Raw genomic sequence first — 21,468 nt, forward strand, 5'->3', positions numbered from 1 at the left:
GGAGAGTCCGCTTGTGACTGAAGGGTCGCTGGTTTGATTCCCTGGGCTGGCGGAGAGTTGTGGGCTGATGCGTCCCACCTGGACCCCCCCCCTCCCCTTTGTTGCCTGGGCACCTGACATGTTGAGCTCACTGTTCCTAGCATGCAGTGTTGTGTGTGATGATGGTGCATGATCTAGTGATGGGTTAAAGCAGTGGTTCCCAACCTTTTTTGGCTCATGACCCCATTTTAACATTACAAATTTCTGGTGACCCCAGACATTCAAAACGGAGACTTGTTTTTTTTCTTTTTTTTGGTTTGGTTTTTTTTTCCAAAATTAATTTGTTTTTGATCTTGTAATAGTTTGCTATACTATGTTGCAAATAAATGTTAATTTTTTATGACATTTAGACAATATGCACATTATTATGGACGAAGACAGTAAAGCCAGGTGTAGATTACTGCACAAAGTGAGAATTTTATTTTCCTTGGTCAGGATATGTACAGTCAGTCCAGCTTGGATTTACAAGGCTGACAATTAATACTGAACAAACAAGAACTCAAACTATGAATTATTAAAGAGCTGCAGCATCTGAAACTGACCACAATGAACATTTGACAGATAAACAGAACCACAGTGCTTCAGTTTCAGCTTCACAGTTTGTCATGTCTTTTATGTATTGGGATTGTCTCTGTCAACTCACCATATATTTTTATTAGTAAGTTTTTATTTTTATCAATTACTAGAAATTTCAGGCGACCCCGTTTGAATTCCAGGTGACCCCACGTGGGGTCCTGACCCCAAGGTTGAAAAACACTGGGTTAAAGGGAGAAGACACATTTTGGTGTGTGGTGCATGTTTACGTGTGTGACGCACTACCACTGGCAAAATAAAGATTCTATTCTATTCTATTCTATTCTATTCTATTCTATTCTATTCTATTCTATTCATCACAACAGACAAAGTGAGACAAAACATTTTTAGGAACAAAAAACAGTTCAGTTTGGAAAAAAAAAAAAAAAAAAACTAAGGATGAACAATGACCTGGACAAAAGAGAATCTACACAGGGGCCTGTACTGATTATTTAACTCTGATTTTGATACAGTTTTAGAAAACCTATTAGTTTCTTGAGAGATTAGTGGAATAAATTGTTCAAAGTTAATGAGACCTTCTTTACTCACACTATTGTGGTAACAGAACACTACTCCTTTATAGGTTCCAAGCTTTCTGTCCAATAACTATCTTAAAATTTAGATGGCATGTTTTTAAATTCCATAACAAATTTTGAGCAATTGTGTGAATTTTTGCTGAAAGTCTAGTTTTTATGTGTGGACGTCTGTTCAGAACTGTGCTAGCTAACTATGCTGACTATAGCACTTTTAAGATTTGCAAAAGGCTCAACATCATCTAAAAATTGTGACTGCTGGTACAAGTCTACCCGTAGGTGCAGATTTCAAGGTGATTATGGGGATTCATCACCCTAAGCAGAGGAATTTTACATAAAAAAATTGATATAATGTTACTCAGATGCAACAATGCAAGTTATGAGCTTGTACGAGTATTGAATCTTCTATGTGACTCATAAGGTTCCATAGGTAAGGTTCAAACAGTGCTTTACACAAAACAATGAGGATGTTTACTCAGCTCTGCACACTTCGTCATAAAAACACAGACCAAACGTAGCAAAAGATCACACACAAAAAAACAGAAGCACTGACTCAACTTCTCAAATACAAGTGAAAAAGTACTCAGATGTAGTCAAAGTTTAGAAGCAAAAGTAGGATGGATGGATGGATGGATGGATGGATGGATGGATGGATGGATGATGGAACGAAGAAAGGATGAAAGGAAGGAAGGAAGACTTGATGGATGGATGGATGGATGGATGGATGGATGGATGGATGGATGGATGGAAGGAAGGAAGGAAGGAAGACTTGATGGATGGATGGATGGATGGATGGATGGATGGATGGAAGGAAGACTTGATGGATGGATGGATGGATGGATGGAGAGAGAGAGGAAGAAAGGATAGATAGATAGATAGATAGATAGATAGATAGATAGATAGATAGATAGATAGATAGATAGATAGATAGATAGATAGATAGATAGATAGATAGATAGATAGATAGATAGATAGATAGATAGATAGATAGATAGATAGATAACTACCGCCTTGCCCCGTGGGGATTCACAGGTTCTAGATGTGGTAGTTTTTCTGCTGTTGTGTGTTCATGCATGCTGTACCGCATTTGTCCAGCAGTCACCTCCAAAGCGTTCTGGCCATAGGGATGTGATTGTAAAGCTATTGTATTCCAAAATGACTAATATCTCCCAAAATATTAGTCCTATCAACTTGCTGTGTTCACAACTGTTTTTCTTGACCAAAAATACATAAGTATGTCAAACTGAAGCGGTCAGCTCTTTCCAGATTTTGTGTGAATCCCCGGACACACACACAGACACACACAGAGGCCACTTGGTTTTTATAATAAAGATAAATTTGAAGTATTTAAAAAAGTCTGGACAAACAAGATCAACAGTAAGGAGCAATGATAAACTGTAATGTGCAAAGTAAAATTTATTTTTTTCCATAAGATGGAGGTGGACACATATCAATAAAGTGCATAGAGGAAAAATGTTTATGACCAGTTTTAAAGGTCAAGCAGAGGTGAGATTATTGTACACTGAAGTGGCATGTGGCAGGAAAGATTTCCTGTATCTGTCCTTATGACAGTATGACAGTGGAGCAGAGATAGTCTGAGAAGACGCTCTGCTGTCTGTCCAGTGTGTGGTGGAGAGGGTGCTCATCATTGTAATGTTTATTTTGTTTAGTTTGATTTAATCTGCAAAATTAGCACTAAGTAAATATGTTTTTGCTTTGTTCATATAATAATAATAATAATAATAATAATAATAATAATAATAATAATAACTTTATTTATATAGCACCTTTAAAAACTGAGTTTACAAAGCGTTTTGACAGACAAAGCCAAAGTGCATAACAGTAGAATAAAAACATAGCAAACAACACAACACAATAAAAGAGATGAGTACAGCAAACATGAAAACATGACTAACTTTGAATGTATCATAGTGGAGAGGGCAGAAATAACATAACATGATGCTGTCAAATCTGAAATGAAGGAGTGGAATAAAACAACATAATGTATGTCAATATAAATGAATAACCAAAACAGGGTAAAATTAAATATTTAACAATAAAAACATTAAAAAGAGACAACATCACATGAAGGCAAGTCTATAAAAATGTGCTTTAAGAAGTGACTTAAAAATATAATATACTATTAAGTAATAGAATAGAATAGAATAGAATAGAATAGAATAGAATAGAATAGAATAGAATAGAATAGAATAGAATAGAATAGAAGCTTTATTGTCATTGCATAGTGAATACAATGAAATTGCACATGCCCCCCATATAAGAAAACACAAATAACATTCAAACTACACTCTTCCCACTCATAAATACATTCAACAAGCACAACAAAGACCAAACACCAAACACATCAGTATTAAAATAGTTCTATATAAAAGTGCAACTATATAAAAAAGCGCATCTGTATAAAAGTGCAACTATATAAATTAAAATACTTTTATAAAAGTGCATCCGTATAAAAAAAAAAAAAAAAAAAAAAAGACCACACATAATGATGCAAAATAAAAAATAATTTCCCTCAAATGCATTGAAACGAAAACAGAAAGTCTGTTTTGAAGGGAATAAAAAGTGTAAAATGTATAGAAATGTAAAAGTACAGATATTTAACAGCTCCACTGAAGTATTTGTACTTGCTCACTATACAGCCATGATAAAGACAGTGTATGTACATGAGTGAATTTGACAGATTTGGTCTCCATCCTCAGGCTCTACCGTGTGTTTCTTAGACAGACGGCGCCATCGTGTGGTCACTGTGTGTACTACACCTGGGTGGAGCTTAGAGCAGGGCTTTTGTCTGAACTCGTCCTGCTCCTCTGGGTCAGACTGAAGTTCAACATGGTAAACGATGACCTGTTTCGCCGTCTCAATAACAGGGAGTATAAAAACTGGATGAAGGCAGGACGGTGTCTGATCATCCTGAAGGAGAACCTGGCTCCTTTCCTCAACCTCCAGATGAGCGCGTTCCACAGGGATCTGCTCAACCAAAATGCGCTTTTACGCAAACACTGTGCGTCTTCGTGCAGGCCGATCGGAAATATGGTTTGATTATTCTTTATTATTATGATTATTCTTCTTATTCGTGACTTAAACTTTGTTTACTTATTTGTTTAATGTTTGTAAAATGGTTCTGAATGGATGTGATGATCAGCTGTGCGTCGAAAGCGCGTTTCTTCTCTTACTTACGCTTTTCCACTGTTATGTGTCCAGTGCGCGGTGTGTTCTGAGTGGAAAACTGTGATCCTGTCGCACCACAGACAACCGAATACAACTGTCAACTGGGACAACTGTGTTCCGTCCAACTGGGGGACGAACCACTGGGAACTGGCCAAGGTATATCACTTCAGTTAAATGGAAACAGAAACTTCTACCTCCGTCTGGCTGTTGGATTACGCACTCACTGGGTCACTGGATTTACAGGAAATAAGATTTGCTGCGTCTGGCACAAACTTTTACAAAAAATCCTTTTTTTTTTTTTTTTTTTTTTTTTTTTTTTAACCCTTTCATGCATGAATTATGAGAACCTTAGTCAATATTTTTTTTCTTTAGTGATTTTATTCCTCTTTAGGCATGAAAAAAACAATGTAATTGAAATTTTTTGATGAACCTATTTTTCATAGAGTTAAAAAAAATGTCCACTCAGCTGGACATTTTTTAACTCCATGAAAATGTAAATAATTAGAGTAAAATACAGCTCTTCATCTTTTCATGGTCATCAAATATGACCCATTTGGACATTCAGAGTAGTTACCGTGAAAACTCCTCCATCTTCTACAACATTGATTCACCAGTAAAACCCATAGAGTTGGATGAATGACAGTGGATGGAGACACTTTATTAATTATAGATTTGTTGAAAAAGTAACTTTTTTCTGTTTTCCCTTTATCTGATTTAATAACCTTTGAATTTACTCTGAGTTTTAATAAACATCAACATGATCAACAGATTAAATATAATAAAATACCTACTTTACGCTGAAAAAATGCTAAATACAGAGGATAATATAATAATAAATGGATGTAAATACTTAAGAAAGGTTAAATAGAGAGAAAAAAATCCTTTCAGAACTGTCATCAAAGAAGCACTGGGTCTTTATGGGTTAAATATTAATCACATTTTATTTACTTGCCCTTATATTCACTCATGCAGATATTATGCAGGTACTGTTATAGAAGTTCAGGATAAATTACATTGTAGAATAGCTGTCCACTGTAGTGACCGCTATGCATGAAAGGGTTAATGAACAATGAACAATTGAACAGTATATATATACATAATACTATACTTCAAAGTAGGATTAAAAAAATCACAGTATATTTTACATATCAAATATATAGAAACAAATGTAAGTAAAAATAAAATAAAATGAAAATAAAAAAGCTCGAGGTATAAAATAGATTACAACAGCTCCTTCCTTCATGCTTGTCATCTTTATAACAGCAGTCCAGGAGGATTATGGGAAATGCAGTCCTTTGTTTGGCAGATAGTAACAACAGGACATGAGTCATTTAAAGTCTTGTTGTTTAGAAGAGAAGTGGTGGAATCTCCACATTGTTTACTTAAGTAGGAGTACAGATACTTCATTAAGATTAAGAGTGTGATATCTTTTATTTTCTCAACAGGGAGATGGTGCAATGGTGAACATAAGTTGCACAATTATATTACACTGGGGTCTGATCCCAACATCAGATGGACACTAAACACAGTCACAGATGACAGTACAACTACACATAATCACAAAATTATATTCAATACTGATTATATACATATACTATATAGTCAATACAATTATATAAATCATACAAGTCAAATCACATAAATATACAAAGAACATAAAGGCTTTTAAAAAAAGAAATAAAATAGTGATAACAATAGAAGAGCTGATACTTCAATGCAAATTCAGGTAAGAAAATATTGATGAATCCTGGATTTGTGCGTCAAACAGTCATACGCAGAGTTTAAGTACAGATTTGTGCATACGTACTGGCCCATTATGACCTGAAGTTTTAAAGTGAAAAAAGTAGAATCCCACGATGAAAATGTTTACATCTGAAAACTATCCTTTAAAAAATGTGAAATAATTTGAACAAAGATGAAAAAACTAAAATTTATTAAGAAAAATAAGGGCAATTTTAATAATATTATGCCTCAGTTTATCATTTACATATGTACATTACAACTTACAGATCACAGTGGATCTACGAATACACACAATATTTAGGAACAGACAGAATATGGTTAAAATTGTACTTCTTTTAAGACATTTCAGGTTGTTATTCAGTGTTTTGTGACAGGATAGTTAATAAATGCAATCAATGTCATAATGTAATTTTAATATTTTACTGGTACCACCCATTTCAGATCAAACTGGGCTGGATGTTGCCCCTGAACTAAAAGGATATCTTTCTTAATATCTTAAGTGTAATTTTTGCATTTCACAAATTCATCCCACGGGTTGAATTGGACCCTTTAGCGGGCCGGTTTTGGCATGTTTGACACCTGTGTGTTAGACTGGTTCATAATGTAACACCTGTGATTGAAACACACATCCTTTTTAGAGTTCAGGTGGATGATGAAAAAACAGGAGAGTAAAACAGAGGAAGATAAGGATCAGCTCATATCATCACATAGCAGAAAAAATACAGACTCGGTGTTTCAGGCCTTAAACCTTGTATCTCTGTTTCTCAGGCTTTTATGCCACGAGGTCAAGCGAAGGTGAAAGCTGCAGATCAATTCGACATCGCCGCTCTGCTCAACCTCATCAACTACTGTGACTGGTTTCATTCCGTGGACCTAAAAGTTGTGCGAGAGGTAAAAATCCATGCAGTTTCCTCCATCAGTGCTGAAGCGGGGTGAGCTCAGATGCAGTCAGAGCACAAGGCTGAGATGGAGAGTCAGGTCATTTTTTACCTGAACTAAGGTGGGAGTGGGAGGTGGGAGCAGTGGGAGGCTGCAGACGCACAGGACGAGGGCTGAACATGATCCATAAAAAGGTGGAACATGGAATTTTTTATCAGTTTTTCTGACATTGCGAGATAAGGTGTTTGAATTACATGACTGTGGGCCTTCCTGTTATAAATGACTATGTCAACTTATTCAGTAAGCACGAGGGCTGAAAGAAATGCATACATATTTTAGATATTTATAGCTAGGCCTGTTCACAATTCATCTGTCCATATGTCATGATAAATGATAAATACCATTAATATTGATGTGTAGTAAGTGTCAAGTAGGGGAAAAAACCATGAAACTTAATAGTAATATAATGATAATCAGTGGTTTTACTTTACTGTGTGTTTTAGGGTCAAAACAGGGTGAAATAACAGAAAAAGACATAGAGAGAAATTGAAGTTTTACATGTTTTAATAAATAAGGCACTCAGAATGTATATCAGTAAGAGATTTAGGATGTTGAACATGCACTGTGAACTGGAACACAATGAACAACAACAAGTATTTGAATTTTATTTTAGGGCTCTTTTTTTCTAAATCAGCCCAAAACTTGGTAAAAACACAGTAAAAAAAATAATAATAAAGGAAAATCACCACAACACTGCAAACAATAGTAAAAACAAAAAAATTACACAAAAAACGGTCTTAAAAAAAGCCCAAACTGTATATTTTTAGAGCAAGTCGGTCTCACTCACTGCTGTGTTTGGCCTCCCCGTTCCTCAGGCAGCAGGGGGTGCACTGAGCATGCTCAGAGGTCTATGGAAAGAACAAGGTCTAATGTACTTACAACTGGAATATACAGAAAATATGTAAACAAACATCCATGTCAGAGGATGGATGGATGGATGGATGGATGGATAATGGATGGATGAATGCATGGATGGATGGATGGATGGATGGATGGATGCATGGATGAATGCATGGATGAATGGATGGATGGATAATGGATGGATGAATGCATGGATGGATGGATGGATGAATGTATGGATGGATAGATGGATGGATGAATGCATGCATGGATGGGTGGATAATGGATGGATGAATGCATGGATGGATGGATGGATGCATGGATGAATGCATGAATGGATGGATGGATGGATAATGGATGGATGAATGCATGGATGGATGATGGATGGATGGATGGATGGATGAATGTATGGATGGATAGATGGATGGATGAATGCATGCATGGATGGGTGGATAATGGATGGATGAATGCATGGATGGATGGATGCATGGATGAATGCATGAATGGATGGATGGATGGATAGACGAATGCATGAATGGATGGATGGATGAATGAATGCATAGATGAATGCATGAATGGATGGATGGATGGATGCATGAATGTATGGATGGATGGATGAATGTATGGATGGATAGATGGATGGATGGATGAATGCATGCATTGATGGGTGGATAATGGATGGATGAATGCATGAATGGATGGATGGATGGATGAATGGATGGATGGATGGACGAATGCATGAATGAATGATTGCATGGATGAATGCATGAATGGATGGAATGGTTGCGTGGATGGATGGATGAATGGATGGATGGATGAAATGAAGGTTGATCTTCATCCTGTGTGTGTTTCCAGGTGATTAGACACAGGAACGACTTGATGCACTCTCCTGACTTCCATGTGAAGGACGAATGGATGAAACACTATACCATAACTCTGAGAAACCTGCTGCGTCAGTTCCGCCACGTCCCTCAGATGGCGACGGCTGAGCAGCAGATCGATGAGGTGAGCAGGTCCCTCTGTTTTCATCCACAGCTTCATCTGTGACGTCCAGCATCACAGCCTGTCTTTATATTTTGCAGATGCTGGCTGCTGATTGGACAATATACGTGGACGGTTTGGACCAAATGGATTCAACCAACGCAGACATGGTGGAGGCGGATTCTGACGGATGTCACATGATCACCGCTGACTTAATTAGCCAATGGGAAAGGGAGCTGCTACAGGAGAGACTGGAAGAGCTGCTGGATGATGCAGATGATACCAAGATACCAGTGCGTTATATAAAAACAACCTTCACATTTAACAAAAAAATCACATGACTTTAACTGCTTTTTTTGTTTTCTCTTTAGGATGATGATCAGTTGAAGTGTCTGGGCGGTTTCCTGCAGGACAACAGGGATTTAAGCGAGCACTTTTCAACAGAGCTACAAACCATCAACTCACTGAGGAAAAGATAATAACAGGAAAAAAGAAGTGAAAGGAGAATGAGAGCATTATTTACCGTGTGGACGCTGGGTGCACATAGAGCCATTCTGTTACCTCACAAATGACGGGTGACAAAATGTAACGATCTTGTCGCTCATGGTTTAAAAAAACCCACTCATTTCACCCAGTGAGGGACGTTCAAAGACAGCCGTTTAGTGTGGGTTATTTGCACATTACACGCAAGATAATGCATTTTGGTGTTGCAAGCCAAAAATATCTCCTCTATTTTTACCTAGTGTTTCCTTTCATACAGTTGCGGAAAAAAATATTAGACCATCAAAAGTCATCAAAAACAGTGGTTCTGCAATCAAGTACTAACTCCTGTGTGTGTCATGTGACTAAAACAGACAGAAAAGAAAACATGGAATGCCTAAAAGCACTGTTTTTGGCAGTACAATGCCATAGATATAATAATAATAATAATAATAATAATAATAATAATACATTTTATTTATAAGCGCCTTTCAAGACACCCAAGGACACTGTACAACAAGATAAAACAGACAATAAAACAGACAATTTAAAATGTAAAATACAAAGAAATAAACAGATGAATGAATAATTACAATATATAGAAATGAAGATGTAAAACGGAAAGTAAAACTTATGGTGGGTAGGCTATTCTGACAAGGTGAGTTTTGAGTCTGGATTTGAATGTAATTATTGAGTGTGTTGATGTAAAAACTGAAGTGATTTTGGTTATTATGAAGAAAACCATGGAAAATTGATAGATATCAGCTCTGAAATTAAACTCTTATGAGCTACTTTTGTTGTTATCATTATATTTGTCCAAACAAATGTACCTTTAGTTGTACCAGGCATTAAAATGAACAAGAAATTGAAGAAAACAAGATGTGGTCTAATTATTTTTTCCACGACTGTATGTGTCATTTAAGGACAGATCTCATGAAACACAAAATGTTTCAATCTTATGTTGTTGCAATTCATCGTATTGTTTTTTTTTATGCTGAATTAAGAAATGTATCACTGTCAATGTCCTGAAATGTTCTGTAGCTGTCACACTGTACCAAAAATCAGCATTTAAACCTGACATTTCTAATGATTTTTTCCCACATCTCCGTCCTATTATGTGTTCCTGAGGGTGTTTCTACTTTAAATGTTCTCAATTGTATCTACCTGCAAAGACTATTTATTTACTTTTTAAATAAAAAGCTTTACTTTTTAAATAAAAAGGTTTATTCCAGCAGGTTGAGTTAGTTCATTATTCTACTTTAATTGAATGCATTTATGAATAATAAATGAAGTTGTATTAAAGTAAATCTGTATCAGTTGTGTATGAGTATTCAGATCCCATATAAACACTGTATTTCCCAGGTTATTTGATTTTAAACTTTTCTTCAGATTTAATTGATGGGTGTTATCATTGATTGAAGAACTTTTACTTATAATGAAGATTTAACCCATAAAGCCCCAAACATCCACTGGTGACCAAAACCATCTACTGATCTAAAATGTTTAATACTTTTTGATCCACAAATCTTATCAATCCATGTAAATAATTGTTGTAAAATATAGTTTGTCATCTTTTCATGGTCATCAGATGTGACCCATTTGGACGTTCAGAGGCTCCGTAGTTACCATGGAAACACCGTCATCTTCTACAACATTGATTCACCAGTAAAACCCATGGAGTTGGATTAATGACAGTGGATGGAGACACTGGGTTTATGTTCAGTTAATGATATATTTTGTTGAAAAAGTCACTTTTTTTCAGTTTTCTCTGTTTCTAATATAATAACCTTCGACTTTAATCTGAGCTTTTATGAACATCTACACGATCAGTTAATTAAACATAGGAAAATACCTGATTTTTACTGGAAAAAAAACACAAAATACAGAGGATAGGGTGAATAAGGTTTCAAATAAAAATAGCCAAATATGGCAAGTGTTTATGGCTCACATTATGAGAGCAATGTCTTAGAGAAAGTGTGTGTGTGTGTGTGTGTGTGTGTGGGGGGGGGGGGGGCGACGACGACTGGTGGAGAGTATGTGTATATGTTTGTGTTTATGTACATGCTGTAAGTGTGTGTATATATATATGAGTGTGAGAATTGTGGGGGTGCTGGGGGGCGGTTTTTGTGGCTGCAAAGTTGTGGGTTGTTTTGTTTTGTTTTTCTTTTTGTCTTTCCTTTTTTTCCTTTTTTTTTCCTTTTTGTAAATGTCTGAAAATATGATAAAATCCATAAAAACTTAAATGACCAAAAAAAAATAAATAAATAAAAAATACAGAGGATAATATTATAACAAATGGCGATAAATCACTTAAGAAAAAAAAAAAAGAAAAGAAAGAAAAAACTATTGGAACTGCCACATTAGTAGGATTGGGTCTTTATGGGTTAAGATGAAATGTAAATACAAACATCAGTTTTTAGTGGAATATATTGGTTATTATGTTATTGTTTGAGTTATGTCAGTTTACTCATTTTATCATAAACAAACATTTACTTTATGGATATAAATCTGTTATTGACTTTACACAGAACTGTCAAAGGACACTGGCCTGGACAATGAGTGATACTGTAATCATTTTTGTTCATTTTATCAAATTTATTTATATTTTGATTATTATTCATTATAAACACCAGCAACAATGGACATAAACCACATTTGGTGTTTGATGTTTCAGTTCTGTATGTTTGCTCTGACAGCTGTTTGTACAAACTGACATAGAACAAACCACTTTTGTCTACTTCGGAAATCTTAACACAGTCTTTGTCTTCGCCACATCCTGAAACTAAAATCTGGTGAATTGCTAACAGCGACAGTGTGACTGAATATGAGAACTAGATTATGACTTAAGACAAAATTTAATACAAGTGCATACTTTTATTTGTTTTATCTTCTGGTTGTGTTTAGATGCTATTTATCCTGTTAGTATTTTATCAGTTTTAATACATCTTGTATTTTTTCTCATTTCATTAGTTTTAGAATATCTTGCATTTGTATCTACAACTTTTTTTCTGTTGTTTTAAATGTGCTATATAGATAAACTTGACCTATGAAAAGAAGCACATACACTTAAAAATTCAATTAAAAGTTATAAATTGAGGTTGAAAAACCTGATTAAGCACAGATTGTTAGAGGAAAAATTGTGGCATTGGTGAAATAGAGGCACAGATTATTGTAAATTATCTTTTTTTTTGTAAATATGATATACATTGTTGCCCATACAGTTGAAATAATCACGTTTTCAGACATTCCTCTATTCATTCCTATTTATACACAATAATTATGAGTCACAGCACCATTTCATCTATGGACAAAAAAAATCCCATTGTCATTTCATGAGAAGAGGCAAAAATATTTAATTTCAGCTTTATGGACGACAGTGTAGATTTACTTCCACTTTTCAACAGATAGTCTCAGTTCAACTTTGTGTGCAGCTCTTTGTGTCAATTGCACCTGCAAAACAAAAAGTGTGAAAACCAAAACAGCTTTTCCTGCTTCACAGACTTTCACACCCTCATCTGTTGCTACATTTGCTCTACTTTCACCCACGGAAGTATAGTGGCTGAGCTGCAAGGTGACATGGAGGGTGAAGGGAGACTCATCCAGTCCATTTATTATGGGAGAATTGGAAGTGAAGCCACAGAGATGCTGCTGGAGAGGTTTGGACGTGACGGCAGCTTTCTGCTCAGAGACAGCGACACTGTGCGGGGAGCCTACTGCCTCTGTGTGAGGTGGGTAAAGATGGACACATTCTGCAGAAAATTCACCTGCAAAGAACTCAACAGCAACCAGCCTACTGATCTAAAATGTTTAATCACTTTAAAACCTCTGATCGAATCAATACGTGTAAATGATTCAGATAAAATGTAGTTTCTCAGTTTATGACATATGACCCATTTAGACATTCAGATGCAAAACTAAATGTGCAAAAATAATCTTCTGCGATAGTAGATGCACATTTTTATATTCAGTTAACCCTAAAAGATCTAGAACTATTTTTTGGTGACTTACAAATAAATTGTACTCTACATTTAAGCTTTCCTAAGTGATTTATCATCATTTATTATATATTGTCCTCTGCCTTTTTCATTTTTTACTGAAAAACAGGTATATTATTATATTTACTGATCATGTAGATGTTCATAAAAGCTCAGAGTGCATTCAAAGATTATCAAAAGTGGTAGCAGTAAAAGTAGTAGTAGTTTATTCGGTTGTTAATTACTTTAAACTACAAACAAAAACAAAATATTCATTGTTCCATATACAATGCGACCGAAAGGTTTAGGCTGAAATTAAGACTTATTTTGCCCTATTTACAATCAACACAATGTTTCCACATGAAAAGAAACAAACAACAACAAAAACAAAAGAAATTTCAATGTAATCATTGCTAAATATACAACACAAGATAGTACATACTTAATTTAATTCAAGTAAATCATGTCCGTATCTCAACTACCAATATTGATCTTAATCTTTTAAACAAGTATTTTCTTTAGTCAATTCTGAGTTCTATATTTTTGAATAATAGTTAATTTGTTCATCTTTTTAAAAGTTTGAATTGTTTTAGACAGTTTGAATCAATCTTCCAGGCCATTCCAAAGATTAACCCCTCTAACCGAAATACATCTAATTTAATTATTTGTTCTTGCCTTTGCTTTTTTTTTTTAAAATGCCATTTCCTCTGAGGCTGTACTAACTTTTTCTACTTTCAAGCATCTCCTAGATGTAAGGAGGGAGAAGAGTATTGTGTGCCTTGTACATATTAGATCATGTATTTTCAGTAAATTAATGTTTTAATTAATTAAAACACAGAAAATTGACAAAGAGAGTGTGTAAAAAATGTGCAAAAATAATCTTCTGCAATAGTAGATGCTCATTTTTATATGACATATTACATGAACAATTGTGACATACCTGCTAAAGTATTTGCATTTGATCAGACTCAAAGATTTTTTAAAAAAGGAAATACGACAAAAAAATGACTTTTTCCTGTGGTTAATGTAATGCAGTACATTTACTCATACATATTACATGAACAATTGTAATGCCTACCAATGTATTTGCATTTGATCGTACTTAACCCATAATGTCCTAGACAGCCACAAACAACCACAACCATCTACTGATGTAAAATTATTAATAACTTCTGATCCACTAATCCCATAAATATCTGTAAATAATTGGTGTAGAATACAGTTTTCTCTGTTTCTGATATAATAACCTTCAACTTTAATCTAAGCTTTAATGAACATCTACATGATCAGCAAATTAAATACAGGGCAATATCAGATTTTAATGAGGAAAAAAATGCGAAACCCAGAGGATAAATGGTGATAAATCACTTAAAAAAGGCTAAATTGATAGAAAAATTAATGTGGGAAGAGACATAAAAGTAACACTGGGTCTTTATGGGTTAATGCTTTTACTTCATTACATTCAAGAGAGGAATATTTTACTCCGCTACATGTATTTGACACATAACTATAAACAATGATAAACAAGAAAGGCACTCGGAAAGTGCGCACCTCCACCAAGACAGATCTCTTCCTTACGCCAGTGTCAACATTTCCTGAAAATTTAATGAAAATCCATCCATAACTTTTGGAGTTATCCTGCTAACAAACAAACAAACAAACAAACATGCAAACACGCAAACATACAAAGCAAAGCGATCACAATACCTCCTGGTGGAGGTAATAATTTGATGCAGTAATTTGCTACTAATCCACCCATTATTTCACAAATTATCATTATCATTATGTTGTCAACTTTTCTTCATTTAGCTTACTATATTTTGTCTTATTTTGTAAATGTTTTTTATCTACTCTTACTTTAAATTATGTTTCTGATTATTATTTTTAAAAATATTTTACCAGTTAAATCACCCAAAATTGTTTCATTTGACTTTGTTTTTTGTTTGTTTAGATTTTTTTCCTGAATGTTTTTTTCCTCTTTAGCCATGAAAAACAATGCGATTAAATTTGTTAATGAACCTATTTTTTATGAAGGTCGCTTTGTTTCTTTATTGCTTTAACCCAAAAAAATATTTTCAGTTAAAAAAACAAATTTTTTCAATCAAAATAAAAAAACCTTTTCAATCAAAGAGAAAAAGTGTTTGAATGCAAAAAATATTTAAGATCCAAAAAATTGCATTTGAACACTTTTTTTCTTTAATTGAAAAGGTTTTTTTCTTAATTGAAGTGAATTTTTTTTTTGATTGAAAATATTTTTTTTTTATTGAAAATATTTTTTGAATTAAAGCAATAAAGAAACAAATCTACCTTCATAATTTTTTGTGGAGTTCCAAAAATGTCCACTCTACTGGACACCATGTGTTTAATTTTTGAAGCAAAGAATGCAATATCAGAAAGTGATAAACTGTGTGAAAACTATAAAATCAAAATATTTTTAATGCAGCTCTGATGTTTTGTAACATTTTATCATATTCTCAATTTTTATTAGCAACTGATTTAGACTCAAACATGTCACTGCAGATCAGGTTTATGAAGAACAGCAAAGTTACAATAATGGTATGAATGTCAGTGTATGGGATGGTGCAGAAGTGTCCACTGTGTTAACTCATAGCAAACTAAAACAACAAAACCCATGAATATATTAGAGACCAGATGTAGATTAGCTGTCCAGTGCAGTGACCACTATGCATGAAAGGGTTAAAAGGTCTTTCATCAGTTTACCTCTCCTCTTGTACATGAATCGCAATCAAACACAGAACTAATTTATGAGTTACTGTATGATTCATATCCTTTTCAGATTTACTCACTCACACTGGAACAACTGAGTGAATTCATTTCAGGTCTGACATGAGTTAATGACGGTAATATCTGATCGTGGTGTTTTGCAGAAAGGCGCCCTTTGTTCACACCTACAGACTGGTTCACACGTCTGCTGGGTGGTCTCTTCAGGTGAGTCATCCACACACAGGGTAAACACACACTGGGTTTTTACACTGACAACACTCATGTTTCTGTGAATGACAGGATTCAAGACAAAGACAGAGCTTCAGGACGCTGGAGACACTGATAGAGAGCTACAGGGGGGGAACAGCCTCAGATGTGAGTTTAGCCCCCCTTACAGACCCACTGGACAAAACACAGCTACGAGACCACAGCTTTGGACCAGGTACAGAAACACACATTTACATCTGTACAACTCAGGAAATAATCTTCTACTTGACTAAAAGGCAAGGCAAGGCAGGTTTATTTTTAATATCATATTTCATGTATAAGACAATTCAAAGTGCTAAACATCACAGCAGGGGGCAGGGGAAGCAACAAAAAGCATAGGCAAATAGAAAAAAAAGATAAACAGATAAAACCGATAAAACAGATAAACAGATAAAATCTTTAAGCTTAAAAGAAACAGTGCAGAGTGTGTAAAGTGTAGTGTTTCCTTTTTTAACCTAAAACAGTGGTTTCCAACCTTTTTTGGATGGTGACCCCATTTTAACATCACACATTTCAGGCGACCCCAGACATTCAAAACGGAGACTTTTTTTTTGGCAAAAATTAATTTGTTTTTGATCATCAAATAGTTTGCTATACTATGTTGCAAATAAACATTAATTTTAGAGAACATTTAGACCATATAATGTAAATTTTTTATAAGTTTTAATTAAAAAAAAAATATATATATTATTAATTATTCAATATATATATTATTAGAAATTTCAAAACGGAGACATTTTATTTGCTAAAATTTATTTGTTTTTGATCATGCAATGGTTTTCTACAATATGTTGCAAATAAATGTTAATTTTAGGCAACATTTAAGCTATATAATGTAAATTTTTATTAGTAAGTTTTAGTTTTTTATCAATTACTAGAAGTTTCAGGTGACCCCATTTGAATTCCAGGCGACCCCATGTGGGCTCCTGACCTCAAGGTTGAAAAACACTGACCTATAAAGACCCAGTGTTACTTTGATGGCAGCTCCCAAATACAATTTTCTCTCTATTTAATGTTTCCTAAGTAGTTTTCAGTAATTAGGGTCCAAATACACAAATAAACGTACCAAAGACTGATAAAAGTGGGTTTAGCAAAATATGACCCCTTTAAAATAAGCAGCTATGAGTTTTAGTTTGAAGAAGAAAACCTGATGATACCAAAATATAGATGTGTAGAAATAATGAGCTTTACGCTTTATTCATTGAGTCTGTAGATACATAATGTTTTGTTGGTGGGGTTGATAGTCCTGGTGTGTCCTGGTATAAGACTTTCCCCCACTAAACAACCCTCTCATATAGTTTTCCAGATAAATGGGAGCTACAACCTATTATATTTTAAAAGTTGTCTCTGCGATACGTTGAATCAACTTGAAAATCTTCCAGTGCATCAGACTGGGCTTATGTTTCAGTCAAGAAAAAAACAGCTCAACACCAACAGACTTTCTTTGTTCTCCACAGAGTTTGTTTACATGGAGATGTCGACATAATGGCTGCAGCATTTCTATTTATTAAGAGGACTGTGTTCCAGCTGGACTCACTTTACTGCACCAGAGATGGAAATAATTTGTCATTTATCCTGTTTTTCAGAGAGCTTCAGTTCAGTTACAGTATTTGCTGACTGTACATAAGTGGAGCATGAAAATGTCATGTTTTTCAATGTAAATACAGTCAGGTCCATAAGTATTTGGACAGTAATGCTTATATGTTTTCATCGGGGTTTGTCTGTCTGTCTGTCTGTTTGTCTGTTGGTAAGGTAACTCAAAAAGTTACGGACAGATTTTCATGAAAATTTCAGGAAATGTTGATACTGGCACAAGGAACAAATGATAAAATTTTGGTGGTGATGGTGGTGGTGGTGGTGGTGGGGGGGGAGACTGATCTGCCTTGGCGGAGGTCTGTGCTCTCTTAGTGCTTTTCTAGTTTGTAATGTTGTCTTTGTACACCACCATCACAGTGGACTGAAATGGAAGTCAGCTTGTAACTGAAATGTGGATTTAATTCAAGAGGCTTAACAAAAATATTACACTGACCGTTAAGGAATTACAACCATTTTAATTGTAGTCCCTCCATTTTCAGCTCAGAACTAACTGACCAGTTCATATGTATCTGTACCGTTATGAGGCCAAAGTCAAATCCTTGACCTTTGACCACCAACATTTGTTTAATTCATCTTAGAGCCAAAGCGAATATGAAAAAAAAAAAAAAAATCCCATGTGGTGTTTCTGAGCTCATAAGAATGGAGAGACATGAGGTCAAAGTGAGTTTGGCATTTGACCCTTCACCACCAAATTGTTATCAATCAGTTTATATCGGTTATAAATCAGAGGTGTTTTTTTTTTTTTTTTTTTAGCTTGGATTAAAATCCTTAGCATTCAGTGACTGCATTAAATCTGGAATCCATGCACATCACCAAATGCTGAGTTTTCTTCTGGAGATGCTTTTGCAGGCCTTCAGCTGCTGCTTGTCTGTGGGTTTTTCTGCCCTCAATTTCGACTTCAGGAACTGAAAAGCTGCTCCAGTGGGTGGAGATCAGGTGACTCTTTCTGTCCAAATACATACAAACCTGGCTGTATATAATTTTTTATTCTTTTTTTTTTTTTCTTGGTGTTTTACTCATCTGTTTAGTCAAAACACATTACTTGCTTCCATATAGGTATGCTACATATCATTAGAAAGCTTAGATTTTAAATATTTTGGCTATTTGGGCATTTTTACAGAAATCACTAAGAAACAATTCATCATAGAGTCAAGACGTGTCCGGTATTATTCATGTTCCTTTAGTCCAGGGGTCATCAAGTATGATTTAAGAGAAAATATCCTTGTGTACAGGTCTGCAGCTGCTCTACAATTTAGTTGTACATCATGTAATTTCTATATATTAAAGCTACATTGTCATTGTATCAGCACTTGCATTGTGTGAAGTCGATACTCAAATCAAACAAAGAAAGCTATAATTCAGTGGTATTTTACCATAGTTATTTTAAATATAGCTTTGGACTCTGGAGGGATATAATTTAATGTCTGTGTAGGTTCTCATTTGCCCAGGTCATTGTTCTTCTTGGTAGTTCTTCTCGGTTCAGAACTGAAGAAGCCTCTTGGAAGTTTCTTTGGATGAGAGACGAATGTTTTCAAAAGAGCTAAACCAGTCTAGTTAAACCGAGAACTACCAAGAAGATATAATTTAATGCACTCATTTAATGCACCTTCATTATTTTACATTAGAAAACAGATGACAGAGGTCTATATGGTGACTCTGTGGCAGTGACCTACTCTGATAAAAAAAAATATAAATACAAATTCAGTATTCAAAGATAATAAACACTCCACAGTTCTTGATTTTAGGTGATTCTACTCTAACAAAAACATAATTATTTCATTAATGCTTGATAAATTCTCTATATTGGACATTTAAGTTTCTTAGTCAGGAAATGTGGTGAAACACTTTTCAGTGTAAAGCATAAACATATTTAGTATTAATGATCTATTGTCTTAATCTGTTTTGAGCACTCGTCTGTTTTTCAGTCACGTGAATGCATGCAACTGTGTTTAGCAAGAAGGGATGTTAGGGAATTTATTGGATATTGAATGAATTTATTGATGGTTGAACAAATGTATTTGATGTTGAATTAATTTGTTGTGTGGACTGAGGTGTGTGCACATGCGCCCCCCTGTGCACATGTGTGTATACAGTGATGTAATGTACAAACACAACAACTAATACTAGGAAACTGTGACACTGTCTGTATGTAATAACACAGCTGCTGATCGTAGTGTTGATGGAAGTTGGGGATAGGAATTTGTCAGTTTGTACTTCATCGTACTCCAGTGTTTTTCAACCATGGGGTCGGGACCCCATGTGGGGTCGCCTGGAGTTCAAATGGGGTCACCTGAAATTTCTAGTAATTAATAAAAAAATAAATAAAAACACTTACTGATAAAAATATACGATGGCTCTCAAACTCTGAATCTGAATCTGAAGCACTGTGGTACTGTTTATCTGTCAAATGTTCATTGTGGTCGGTTTCAGATGCTGTAGCTCTTTCACAATTCATAGTTTGAGTTCTTGTTTGTTCAGTATTAATTCACAGCTTTATAAATCCATGCTGGACTGACTGTACATACCCTGACCAAGGAAAATAAAATTCTCACTTTGTGCAGTAATCTACACCTGGCTTTTCTGCTTCTGTCCATAATAATATACATTATAAAGACTAAATGGCATCTAAAATGAATGTTTATTTGTAACATATTATAGCAAACTATTACATGATCAAAAACAAATTGATTTTAGCAACAAAAAAAAAAAGTCTCCATTTTGAATGTCTGGGGTCGCCAGAAATTTGTGATATTAAAATGGGGTCACGAGACAAAAAAAGGTTGGGAACCACTGTGCTACTCCTTTTGGGCAGCGTAAAAGGCTTATTGCTGATGTCACATGTTCTTTAACCTACTTTACCTGCTCAAATAAATAGACTGAATGTGAATATTTAAGTATCAGTTTCTGCGGTTCCTTTTTAGCAGGTCTGTGTTGCTCATATGATGAGTCATTGTGTGTAGAGCTGTGAAGATGGGTGTGACAGCTGTCAAAACATTTTTTATTTTTAACATTGTTGTGATGGTCTGTATTTGGAGAAGCTAGAGTAGCCTGTTTGCATTGTATGTAACATGTAACAAAATGGAGGTTCAGGAAGGGCAGATCATCAAAATGGACACACTTTTATTTGTCAATTTTACCAGTGATCTTCAACATTACATGAAAACTAATAAAAATGGTCAGACTTGTTACCTCAGATGGTTATTACATCTGAAGTAACAAGGCTGAAAGTACGCAAAGAAGCTACTATTACACAGCGATCAACATAATATTAACAGAGGCAAATATACTGTATGTACAGCTATCTCACACAATAAGCAGGTAAAAAAAATAATTATCAAAAGTTTCCAATACCAGACTGGATTCAGGCTCAAATACTGTATGCATGGATGGTTTGTGAAGCTTCATTTTGTGAAGAAAATGAAAAAAAGAAATGTAATTCAACAGATACAGGGTTGTTTCATAAGATAAATAACGCAATAAAAATGTGTACCTTGAAATGTTGTCCAAGTGTCTTTTTTAAATGCCATTATTATAGCTATTAAAGGTATAATATGCAACATTTCTGCATTAAATGTTACATACAGTGAAAA

The 21,468-nt window shown here is 34.7% G+C and overlaps 2 protein-coding genes across 2 annotated transcripts; both read left to right on the plus strand.

The window, feature by feature from the left end:
* The first annotated feature begins 3,960 nt into the window (after nucleotides 1–3,960).
* On the plus strand, nucleotides 3,961–9,444 carry LOC115436729 (uncharacterized protein CXorf38 homolog). The gene is made up of 6 exons (XM_030159647.1): nucleotides 3,961–4,199; nucleotides 4,368–4,490; nucleotides 6,846–6,968; nucleotides 8,712–8,861; nucleotides 8,939–9,130; nucleotides 9,209–9,444. The coding sequence occupies exons 1-6, from the start codon at nucleotides 3,996–3,998 to the stop codon at nucleotides 9,314–9,316; spliced, it is 900 nt and encodes a 299-aa protein (XP_030015507.1). The 5' UTR covers nucleotides 3,961–3,995; the 3' UTR covers nucleotides 9,317–9,444.
* A 3,256-nt stretch (nucleotides 9,445–12,700) lies between these two features.
* Nucleotides 12,701–18,043, plus strand: LOC115437962 (SH2 domain-containing protein 1A-like). The gene is made up of 4 exons (XM_030161374.1): nucleotides 12,701–13,045; nucleotides 16,180–16,240; nucleotides 16,316–16,457; nucleotides 17,740–18,043. The coding sequence occupies exons 1-4, from the start codon at nucleotides 12,894–12,896 to the stop codon at nucleotides 17,766–17,768; spliced, it is 384 nt and encodes a 127-aa protein (XP_030017234.1). The 5' UTR covers nucleotides 12,701–12,893; the 3' UTR covers nucleotides 17,769–18,043.
* The last annotated feature ends 3,425 nt before the right edge of the window (nucleotides 18,044–21,468 follow it).

This window comes from Sphaeramia orbicularis, chromosome 17 (genome assembly GCF_902148855.1).
Source record: "Sphaeramia orbicularis chromosome 17, fSphaOr1.1, whole genome shotgun sequence".
Taxonomy (NCBI): Eukaryota; Metazoa; Chordata; class Actinopteri; order Kurtiformes; family Apogonidae; genus Sphaeramia; species Sphaeramia orbicularis.

Coding starts and splice junctions, on each gene's coding strand:
- LOC115436729 (XM_030159647.1), top strand. CDS start 3,996: ATGGTAAACGATGACCTGTTTCGCCGTCTCAATAACAGGGAGTATAAA. Junction 6,969..8,711: donor ACCTAAAAGTTGTGCGAGAG/GTAAAAATCCAT, acceptor GTGTGTTTCCAG/GTGATTAGACACAGGAACGA. Junction 9,131..9,208: donor CAGATGATACCAAGATACCA/GTGCGTTATATA, acceptor TTTTCTCTTTAG/GATGATGATCAGTTGAAGTG.
- LOC115437962 (XM_030161374.1), top strand. CDS start 12,894: ATGGAGGGTGAAGGGAGACTCATCCAGTCCATTTATTATGGGAGAATT. Junction 16,241..16,315: donor CTGCTGGGTGGTCTCTTCAG/GTGAGTCATCCA, acceptor TGTGAATGACAG/GATTCAAGACAAAGACAGAG. Junction 16,458..17,739: donor AGACCACAGCTTTGGACCAG/GTACAGAAACAC, acceptor TGTTCTCCACAG/AGTTTGTTTACATGGAGATG.